Source organism: Ptiloglossa arizonensis, chromosome 9 (genome assembly GCF_051014685.1).
Source record: "Ptiloglossa arizonensis isolate GNS036 chromosome 9, iyPtiAriz1_principal, whole genome shotgun sequence".
NCBI classification, from domain to species: domain Eukaryota; kingdom Metazoa; phylum Arthropoda; class Insecta; order Hymenoptera; family Colletidae; genus Ptiloglossa; species Ptiloglossa arizonensis.
This window is the reverse complement of record NC_135056.1, coordinates 19,724,057-19,735,157: the sequence shown is the minus strand read 5'-3', so window position 1 is coordinate 19,735,157 and position 11,101 is coordinate 19,724,057. Positions and strand designations below refer to the sequence as shown.

General features: G+C 41.8%; 4 protein-coding genes across 35 annotated transcripts in view; 3 read left to right on the top strand and 1 right to left on the bottom strand.

The window, feature by feature from the left end:
* LOC143150846 (putative cytochrome P450 28d1) lies at nt 1-1,731 on the top strand. Its single transcript, XM_076319363.1, has one exon. It carries the CDS (start codon nt 78-80, stop codon nt 1,584-1,586), a length of 1,509 nt encoding a protein of 502 aa, XP_076175478.1. The 5' UTR covers nt 1-77; the 3' UTR covers nt 1,587-1,731.
* A 124-nt stretch (nt 1,732-1,855) lies between these two features.
* Nucleotides 1,856-4,021, top strand: LOC143150847 (cytochrome P450 9e2-like). The gene has a single exon (XM_076319365.1). The coding sequence runs from the start codon at nt 2,504-2,506 to the stop codon at nt 4,010-4,012; it is 1,509 nt and encodes a 502-aa protein (XP_076175480.1). The 5' UTR covers nt 1,856-2,503; the 3' UTR covers nt 4,013-4,021.
* Nucleotides 4,022-4,993: 972 nt separating this feature from the next.
* LOC143150845 (putative cytochrome P450 28d1) lies at nt 4,994-6,822 on the top strand. Its single transcript, XM_076319362.1, has one exon. The coding sequence runs from the start codon at nt 5,003-5,005 to the stop codon at nt 6,512-6,514; it is 1,512 nt and encodes a 503-aa protein (XP_076175477.1). The 5' UTR covers nt 4,994-5,002; the 3' UTR covers nt 6,515-6,822.
* Nucleotides 6,823-9,622: 2,800 nt separating this feature from the next.
* Nucleotides 9,623-11,101, bottom strand: part of LOC143151710 (uncharacterized) — a 217,353-nt gene continuing 215,874 nt past the window's right edge. For 7 of the 32 annotated variants that reach the window (XM_076321078.1, XM_076321077.1, XM_076321076.1 and 4 more), the window contains 2 exons: nt 10,655-10,911; nt 9,623-10,569 (listed from right to left, as the gene is read on the bottom strand). In XM_076321078.1, coding sequence (XP_076177193.1) covers nt 10,556-10,569; nt 10,655-10,911 — 271 coding nt within the window. In that variant the 3' untranslated portion in view covers nt 9,623-10,555. The remainder of the gene's footprint in view (nt 10,570-10,654; nt 10,912-11,101) is intronic. The other 25 variants (XM_076321093.1, XM_076321091.1, XM_076321092.1 and 22 more) reach the window with 14 other exon arrangements.

Below are 11,101 nucleotides of genomic sequence, written 5' to 3'. Positions count from 1 at the left end.
AGTTACAGAACCAGTAGTCGTCGAGAGCAGCGCATAGCAACATTCGCCTGGATTCTCTTCTGCGAAACGAAGCAAGAATGACTAATGTCTGTTTGACGCTCGTTGTAGGGGCCGTGGCCCTATTGGTTCTCTACTTCGTACAAAAGTATACATACTGGAAGAGACGTGGGATTCCGACCGCGAAAGGATTGGTACCGTTCGTGGGCCACATTTGGCCGCTAATATCTCTGAAATTGAACATGGCGAACCTGGCTCGCAAGTTGTACGAGGATGCGAAAAATCACAGTATGATCGGATGGTACCAGGGAACGTGTCCGTCATTGATAGTGCGCGAACCGCAATTGGTGAAAACCGTTCTGTTGAGCAACTTTTCGAACTTCCACGAGAACGCGATGAAACTTGATCTGAATGTGGATCGTCTCTTAGCCAAGAATCCGTTTTTCTCTTACGGTGAGATCTGGATGGCGGGAAGGAAACGATTAACCTGGGCGTTCTCCAGCATGAGATTGAAGATTCTGTTTGTGTCTGTTAACGGAGTGTGCAAGAAATTCGTGGATTTCGTGGACCGTAAACTGAAATCGAGCAACAAGTACGAAGTCGAGCTGAAGTCTTTGTTCTCGAGGTTCACGGGTGAAGTTGTCGCGAACGCTGGCCTCGGTATCGAAGGATTTTGCTTCGAGGACGAAACGCGGCCCGGGTCGTTCGTCGAAATGGGGAACGCGCTCTTCGAACCGACTCTGAAGAAGGCTATTGCGCACACTCTGATGTTCTTCGTGCCTGGTTTCAACAAATTGTTCACCCTTCCGTTCGTCCCGAAGAGAGTCGACCGATTCATGAGGCAAGTTATCGCGGAGAACTTGGAGATCAGACGAAAAGCATCGACACCTAGGAACGATTTCCTTCAGCTGATGATCGATTTCGAGAAAACCGAGGGCGAAAAGTTGGACGAGGAGGCACTCGCGTCACACGCGTTCTCATTCTTCGGCGACGGATACGAAACGTCCAGCATCACCATGAGTTTCATTGGTTATCAATTGGCGAAGCATCCAGACATTCAAGAGAAGCTCAGAGAGGAAATTACATCCACCATTGCGAAACACGATGGCGAGCTCACGTTCGAAGCTCTGAAGGAAATGACGTACATGGATCAAGTGATAAACGAGTCGCAAAGGTGTTATCCCGCTGCGGGCTTTGTATCTAAACTTTGCACGGAGGAGTGCGAGCTCCAGGGAACCGATGGACTTCGTTGTCGCGTAAAACCAGGGACACTGATCATTGTACCTATCCACGCTCTTCACTTGGATCCCGAGTACTGGATCGATCCGGAAATTTTCGATCCAGAACGGTTCAACGACGACAGGAAGCAAAGCATAGAAAAGATGACCTTCCTTCCGTTTGGCGAAGGTCCACGGATGTGCGTCGGGATGAGAATGGCACTGTTGCAGATCAAAGCTTGCGTAGCAACTTTGTTGAGAAACTACAAATTGGAATTGTCGCCGAAAACGCAGACTCCTTTGCAATTATCGCCCTATTATTTCATGACTGCAGCGGTCGGTGGCGTGTGGGTGTACATTTCAAAGATATGAACGACGTATGTACGAGCACGTGGGATTTTATCGATTTCAACGAAACAGGAGGACTGTTCCTGTGACATTTCGGTTACGTCGCGCGTTGAACCGATCAATGTGTATCCAATAATTTTGAATAAAAGATGCATGAATACGAGCACAATTTTCGTCTTTGTTTATTCGCTACAATTGCAATTCTCGTTCAAAATTTGGAGATCGAGCAATCGGTACGACGTGTTGTAAAGATTGCCAGTTACTGTGATTTTTTATAAATAGTTATCAGTCTATTCAAACGCGTATCAATTTTGAAAATGTCAAACGAATTGGGCAATTATCGTTTAGGGACCAAATAATCGTCTACGTCTGAATCTATTAAATTAATATCTCTTATATCGCGTACCGATTTAGAAGCAAGATAAATGATATATCGATCCACGTTGGATCCTAATAATATTTCCTTATAGTTCATCGATATACGGTAACAACAAGATAAAAAATAAAATCAATGAAAATATAGTCGAAAGGGTATTGACTCGTACACGTTGCACAAACGAATGCACAAGCGCCTGGCACGATAACGTTAATTTTTACCACAGGTTATAAGTCACAGTGAAACTGATATTCTTATCAAATTTGCGTTTACATACAATCTCTACAAATAATTTTGTTCGCATCAACACAGTCGTACAAAATTTAGATATGTCCTAACTCCCGATTGGTAGAACGAGGTTGGTGATAAATCTACCGTCCAATTGGAAGTTCGAATATATCTAACACCGTCGGTACATCCGTAGTAGTAGTACGGACAAAATTATCTGGAACAAGCATGCAGAATTCATAGATATGATGTAAGAAGAATTTGACATCGCAGCAGTCGTTCCGAACAGTTCCCAACAGCATCGTCTGTATTTTCCACTTCGCCAAGGAAGAAGAGAATGGCCTCCGTGTTCTTGACTCTCGTCTTGGGGGCACTGGCCCTACTGGTTTTCTACTTGATAACAATATATACCCATTGGAAGAGACAGGGAATTCCCAGTGTCAAAGGAACGATACCATTCCTGGGCAACGTGTGGTCGTTACTAGCTCTAAAGTTAAGTATGTCGGAATTCGTTCGCAAGATCTACGAAAGGTCCAAAGACCACAGCATGATTGGATTCTACAAACTGATGTCTCCGGTGCTATTGATTCGTGAACCTCGATTAATAAAGATCGTGTTGCAGCGTAATTTTTCGAGTTTCCATGAAAACGGGCTGAAAATCGAAACGGACCTGGACCCTCTGTTGGCAAAGAATCCGTTTTTCACTTACGGTGAGACCTGGTCGACCGGTAGGAAACGATTGACCTACGCGTTCTCCAGCATGAGATTGAAAATTCTTTTCACGACCGTTAACGGAGTGTGCAATAAATTCGTGGATTTCCTCGAGAGACAACTGAAGTCGAGCAACGAGTACGAAGTCGAATTGAAGTCTTTGTTCTCGAAGTTCACCGGCGAAGTCGTGGCGAACGCTGGCCTCGGTATCGAGGGATTCTGCTTCGAGGACAAACCTCGCGCGGAATCGTTCGACGAAATGGGCAAACCTATCTTCGAGCCGAATCTAAAGAACGGAATTCTGCGTAGTATTATATTCTTCATGCCCACGCTGAACAAACTATTGAAAATTGCCTTTGTGCCGAAGAGTGCGGATAAATTCATGCGGCAGGTTGTCGCGGAGAACTTGAAGATAAGACGACTAGCTTCGACACCGAGGAAAGATTTCCTCCAACTGATGATCGATCTCGAAAAGACCGAGGGAGAAACATTGGACGAGGAGGTACTCACGGCTCACACGTTTTCTTTCTTCTTCGACGGATACGAGACGTCCAGCATCGTCCTCAGCTTCATCGGGTATCAATTGGCTACTCATCCGGACGTTCAAGAGAAATTGAGGGAGGAAGTCGTTTCAACGATCGCTAAACACAACGATGCGTTGACGTTCGAGGCTCTGAAGGATATGACGTACATGGATCAAGTGATAAACGAGAGCCAAAGATTGTATCCCGCTTTGGGTATATTGACCAAGGTGTGCACGGAGGAGTACGAGCTGCGTGGAATGGACGGACTCTCGTGTCGAGTGAAGCCTGGTACGCAAGTGATTATACCCAGTCACGGTTTACACTTGGATCCTAAATACTGGACCGATCCGGAAGTCTTCGATCCGGATCGATTTAGCGATGATAGAAAGCAAAATATCGAAAAGATGACCTTCCTTCCATTTGGGGAGGGACCGAGGATGTGCGTCGGGATGAGGATGGCGCTGTTGCAGATGAAAGCTTGTTTGTCTACTTTGTTGAAAAGTTACAAGCTCGAGCTTTCGAAAAAAACGCAGCTACCTTTAGAATTATCGTCGGTTTCTATCATGACCGCGCCAGTCGGAGGCTTATGGGTGTATATTTCGAAAATATAAACGTAGGTATTTCGCGTACACGAGGAAACAACACGATCGCGAATGTACAATTTTTATCACGATGAGCTTCACTTGGAACACTTGGGTACAACATTTCCGACTAAAAGATATCGTGTACGTTACTATACGTAAACTTCCATACTTGTTTAATCGTTGTAAATACAGGAACCGTGCAAGGCCTCTACTGTTTATTGAATAAGAAACTAAGGAAGGTAACACGATGTTAGCATGACGCGTCGTTAAGATATACGAGCTACAGATATTTCATCACGGACTAATGCATAATGTAACATAGTGACTGTGACAATGTAAACAATATGTAAATATATGGGCAAATATCAGATTGTAGTTGTGATTATCGAGAAATTGCGTAGCGTAGAGACGCGCAATTTCAATAAATCAATGGGATCGATCAATAATTAGTAACGTTCCCGTAATATTTTTCTATCTTACTCAACGAACATATATCTCGTACAATTTCATACGTATATATTGAATTCTCACTCGTCGCTTTAGTATTTTTAGAATTTACCGCAATGTTCGCGTTTCTTTCGTTAGAGGGGATTGTTGCTCCAATGGAAAACAAAGATTCGCTTGACGCACCTAGAGTTAAGATACACAGGAGTTACAAAAACATCGTAAGTTCAATTTGGTCCGATAGGGAGTGATCTTTCGTTCTTTGTTTCCAGCGAGAGTGTCAATGTTCGATTATTAAAATTTATATAAATATACGAGAACCACAATTGAAAGGGAGATAGTAACCGCACTGATAACAAAAATGATCGAAACTCGTTGCGCAAGCACAGCCGTTTGAAACGATAAAGCTTTCAGTTTTAACATCGTTAACCTTGACTCTCACTTAAACTGTTAAGCTTAACATTATTGCGCTGCGGTGTGAGCTGCCTTCAGCCTCGCATCTGAATTTATATACTCAGTAGCCATTGATAATCGTGGCCAACAACATCGTCGGTGCAATTTCGTCCTCGAGGAATGGTCAGCGTTTGTTTGGCCCTGATCGTGGGGGCACTGAGCCTTCTGGTACTTTACTCGATAAACGTACACACTTATTGGAAAAGACGTGGAATTCCAACCGCCAAAGGATGGGTACCTTTACTGGGTCACGTGTTACCTTTATTGACTTGCAAGTTAAGCTTTGGACAGTTGTGTCAGAAGATGTACGAGGCCGGTAAAGGTTACAGCATGATCGGATTCTACAAAACGACATCACCGGTTCTACTGGTTCGCGAACCTCGGTTGATAAAAATCGTTCTGCAGAGCAACTTTTCGAGTTTTCACGATAACGGGTTAAAAATCGAGCCCGAGTTGAATCCTCTGGCAGCTAAGAATCCGTTCTTCAATGTAGGTGAAGCTTGGGCGACGGCGAGGAAACGATTGACATACGCGTTTTCGGGGGTACGATTGAAAATGCTGTTCGCGGCCGTGAACGGTGTGTGCAAGAAATTCGCGGACTATCTGGAGAAACAATTGAAATCGAGGGACAAGTACGAAGTCGAGTTGAAGTCTTTGTTCTCGAGATTCACGGGCGAAGTGGTGGGGAACGCTGGTGTAAGCATCGACGGATTCTGCTTCGAGGACGCGCCACACCCTGGCTCGTTGGACGAGATTGGGAAATTGATGTTGGAGCCGATTACGAAAAACGGTATACTAACTACTCTTGTATTCTTCGTACCTACGTTGAACAAACTATTCAAGATTCCCATGGTGCCGGAGAAGGTGAATACATTCATAAGGCAGGTTGTCGCGGAGAACTTGGAGGTAAGACGAAAGTTACCGACGCCGATGAACGACTTCCTTCAAGTGATGATCAATCTCGAAAAGACGGAAGGTGACGAAACGTTGAACGAGGAGAATCTCGCCGCAGACGTGTTTTCTTTCTTCATAGACGGTTACGAGACGTCCAGCGTCACTCTCAGTTTTATCGGATATCACTTGGCTGAGCATTCGGACGTCCAAGAGAAGTTGAGGGAGGAAATCGTTTCCATCGTTGCCAAATACGACGGCGCGTTGACTCTCGACGCGCTCAAGGAAATGACGTACATGGACCAAGTGATAAACGAATCGCAGAGACGTTATCCAACCGGAGCTTTCCTCATCAAGGTGTGCACGGAAGAGTTCGAACTACGAGGATCGGATGGTCTGTGTTGCCGTGTGAAACCTGGAACGGAGGTTATTATATCCATTAGCGGGCTGCACGTGGATCCAGATTATTGGACCGATCCGGAAGTTTTCGATCCGGATCGATTTAGCGACGACAGGAAGCAAAGCATCGAAAAAATGACCTTTCTTCCTTTTAGCGAAGGTCCAAGAATGTGCGCCGGAATGAGAATGGCACTGTTGCAGATTAAAGCTTGCTTGGCTACTTTGTTGAGAAACTACAAGCTGGAGTTGTCACCGAAAATGCAGCTTCCTTTGCGATTATCACCGCTTTACTTTCTGTCTCTGCCGATTGGAGGTGTCTGGGTATATATTTCGAAAATTTGAATGTTTCTCGAAGAATATGTGTCTGTTGTAAGCGTGTGAAAAACGCAGTACGATCTTTCGAGTAACGTTCGTTTTACAGTGTAAGCTACACCGTAAAATCTCGTTCGAATCTGCGACTTATTATCGATAAAAGATATTCGAATATTCGAACGATACCAGTGCGGTGAATTAAGACAACGAGTTAGGGTAATTTCACGTAACTCGCAATAATTTGTATAAATTCTTTACTTTGTTACCAGACCTAACGATGAGATTTATATCATTCGACGAATTTGTAAAACGGGATTAATAAAGAGAGTTCAACATCGTATGATTCATTTTATTCGATCGATTGTCGTCCCAAACGATTAGGTTGGTTACGCAAGAGAAGAGAACAGGTGAGTACGAATAGGACCGACAAGACCGTTGGTGCGTGTGTTTATATTTTATACACAAAAGAGAAATACGTCAGTCCGGTGATTAAACGAGTCAGTTTTTATTCGCGTTTGCGAGTACCGGTGCAGTTCTTCGAGCCTTCTTTTGGATCGGTCTGTACACGAGCCCGGTTAAGTCTCTAAAACTCTCTCGCGAGCAGGGCGTAATATTTTTAATTGGAATATAAATTTCTTCGTAATTTGACGTTGAGAATTTGCAGCACTCTTTCGTAAAACGTGCAAGCCCGGAGTGGGTTTTGAAATTGAAACGAAACGAGGTTTCACCCGGAAAACGTGGCTCGCGTTTCGGTGTATGGAGGGTAAACGGAAGGTATGGGTAGCGGAGGTAGCCAGGAGACCTCGAGAGATGCTGTGCTTCGGGTGTCTTGGAGATGGATGTGAATAATAGAAAGAAAGAGGAGTTAGTAAGTTTCGGAGAAAGAGGAAAGCGCTTTCCTATAGACACAATCCTCCGCGTGGAAAGAGTCTCGGATGAACGTCTAGAGTCGGTCCATGGAAAATTTTCGCACAGACGAGCATTACTTTTTACGAGTGTAGCACCCAAGAGACGAACCGTATCCATGGGTCGCGCTCTTAGGTGGTTCATATTTCATACCCTGTTGCTTTCGGCGCGCGTTACCTCGTCGACCAGCCAATTCTTACCGTCTCGAATGAAAACGGATGTTATACGTGTTCCTGCGGCAATGAATAGAGGAACACATAATATTCGTCCACGCTTCGTTCGATACGCTCCAACGCCGGCTTTGAAATTCGATAGACCGCGTTTCGTAAATAACGCGACAGTAGGTGAAAGCACTCGGGAGGTTTATTAAATAATGTCTCGTTTATTTTTAATATTAAGTATTTATTACATACAAGCATTTATACAATACGAAGTATTTTTAGACATGACTGATGATATTTAGCGTTCTCAGTATTTGTATTGTTTAGAAACATTCTTTCGTATGTATTGAGATTATTATTATTGTTATTATTACTATAGTTATTATTAATTACGTGTCCTTATAGAATAGTTTTAGTTAGACCGAATAGAGCAGTTTGAATAAATAAACACGATACATAGTCATTGCATACTTCTGTCGTGAAAAGCAACGTCGTACCTTTTATAGTGAAAAATAATCTTTCACGGATTATATCGTCAAAATTGCGTAAGACGGATTCGAATTCCCTTGTCGTTACCGTGACTAACGCGTTTCGAAAACGCTATAGGCGATTAGAGTGTCTTAGGATCGTATGCATCTGTACAGCAGTGTGCTACAACTTTTTTTTTCTCGAAAAAACAATATAACACGCATTCTTTCTCGTTCAAACGTTAATTCACAGGTTTCGCGCGACAGAGATAACTTGCGACATGAAACACTGCGGTGTTACATACATATACGTTTCGATGACCCTAAGTTAAACAATTTCGAGGTAAAGAACCGATAGCAAACATGCATGCAGCGACGAATTTCATCGGATCGATCGCGATATTAAATATATGTATATATGTATACAGAAAGATAGCAGGGGAACTCGTAATCTCTCGTATGTAGCACGAACACAAGAAAAGGATTAAAAGTTTAAAAAAGCAAACGGTGTACAGAGTTCGTAAATCGGTAATATCTTTCGAGACATCTCGATGACTCTCTTTTATTATTTCTGTTACTCGAAAATTAAAATAATCGGATTACTTTATTACCCTCGATGTAAACAACCTTACACAGGTTGGACAGTATTACGCACCTGCGATATCAAGCAAGTGTTGAAACACAAAGCATGCTAACGATATCCATTTTATAATAGTATGCCACAATAGTAACAAATAACTCATCTCCTTAGACACCAATTACAATGTTTGCTCGATAACATCAGGCTTTTAAAATTATTGTTTTCTAACTGTATACTAGTATGATACCACTATAATGAATAGCCACCACTGGATAACGCAACGTGACCGTGTAATTTCGTGAACTCGATTTCCATGAAATAACTGGCGAGGCTGAGCTCTTCGCTACAATTTGCATGATTACGCTAACCTGTTGTTTTAGTATTGAAACGTGCAAACCTGGCGGTTTCACATTTCATCGACTATCGTAGCCTAGCAGAACATCATTTACAAAGAAAGTAACGTAGCTATCGTCTCGTTTAACCCGCGAATGTATGCAGTGGCTATTTCACAAAGCAATCGCCGTCTTCGTTCATCATCATCGTCATCATCATCATCATTATCACCATCATCATCATCGTCATTGTCGTCGTCGTCGACATCGTCATCGTTGTCATGGTTGTCATCGTTGTCATCGTCGTCATCGTCGTCATCGTCGTCATCGTCGTCATAATTGTCATAATCGTCATCATGATCATCATCATTATTATTATCATCATCATCATCATCACCATCACCATCACCATCATCATCATCATCATCATCATCATCATCATCATCATTAGCATCATCATCATCATCATCATCATCATCATCATCATCATCATCATCATCATCATTAGCATCATCATCATCATCATCATCACCACCACCACCACCACCATCGTCATCATCATCATCATCATCAACATCATCATCAACATCATCATCATCATCATCATCATTTTCATCATCATCAACATCATCATCATCATCATCATCATTTTCATCATCATCACAGCTAGAAAATTTATGTTAGATTCGCGAAAACATAACAGTAATGAAAATCTAGTTGGATACCTAGAGTACCAATATTAGGTGTGTTTTCTAAAAGAAAAACAAAAAAAGAAAAAAAATACGATAAAAACAGTAAAATTGCTTGACTAGTGAGCGCACGCCCCAAAAATGTAGTATGGAAGAAATGTTTTTTTTTCTTTTTTTTTTATACATAGATTCCTTTTCTATATTCAAATTCTATAAGGTAATATTATACTATCTCTTATGTAAGAAATATCATTGGAGCTTACCTCCTACGTCATTTTGGCAGATACAGTTTCGCATGATACATTTTTTCTTTTCGAACCAATTCACAATCTTGTGCTATGTTTGTCAAGCCGTTTTACGCATTCGTTCACGTATACAAATCACGAATGTCACCGATATTCCTATTTAGATTCGTAAAATCTCGTTCCGTTACATTTTCGACAAAAGGACTTTCACGAAACGCAAAAACATCGTTAAAGTACGGGCGAAAAATGCGTGAAATTAATTTAATGAAATTTGATACGTTAAAATATATACGCGTGTTTCTTGAAATCATATTACGTTACAAACAGGCCTTATTCCCTTCGAAGGTCCTCTAAAACATTAGATTTATATCCTAATAGCATACTATAACGGACTGAGTGCCTATTTGATGTTTGCATAATATTATTAGTTAACATTATATATTATTTTACATTTCTCGTGACAACGTTTAAGGACAAGGTAGTCTTTTCATTATTTTTTTTTTTTTCATTTTTTGACGTAGTGCCCCCGTTCTCTACTTAGATCTCCATTTCTACACATCGATAGCGCTTATTTACATTATTTCATAAATGACGTCATTTCGATTATACGCCTATATTGCTTGCTGTAAGCAACAGGGTATTTCGATCCAATTGTTCTTCTTCCTTTTCACCAGAATGTTTAATACGCGCATTATGATAAAAGATCTGCAGACCAAGAACATGTGCGTTACATTTACATCGTACACAACAATGCCAATATGACGAACGATAGAACAACGAATACACGTACCTGGTACTTGACTATTATCTTGTGGCTTGTTGTTTATAAAAGAATCCTGGAACGGATTTACATTGGCGTTAGCAGCAGTAGGCATGTATACGTTGGCCATTGGAGTGAAAGGTATAGCTGCTGGATTTAGGTTCGAGTTGAGGGAGTCTTCGTTGGCCAAATTGGATGTCAGTTCGAGTATTGGGCCACTACTGCTATTACTGAGAGAGTCGAAATCCGTTAGGTCTAACAGGTTGTTGGTCACGTTGTTTTGTTTGCTATAAAATCAGCCAAAAAGGAAACATACAAATACTAAATAATAGACGAATAACACTAGAAACTACGGCTTCAGCGTATTGTAATTTCGTGATGAGAAATTACAATTACTAAGATGACTATGCCAAATTATATATGACTCATACCTTTGAACACTATCTTACTAAAATTAATATATACATACGGTAATAC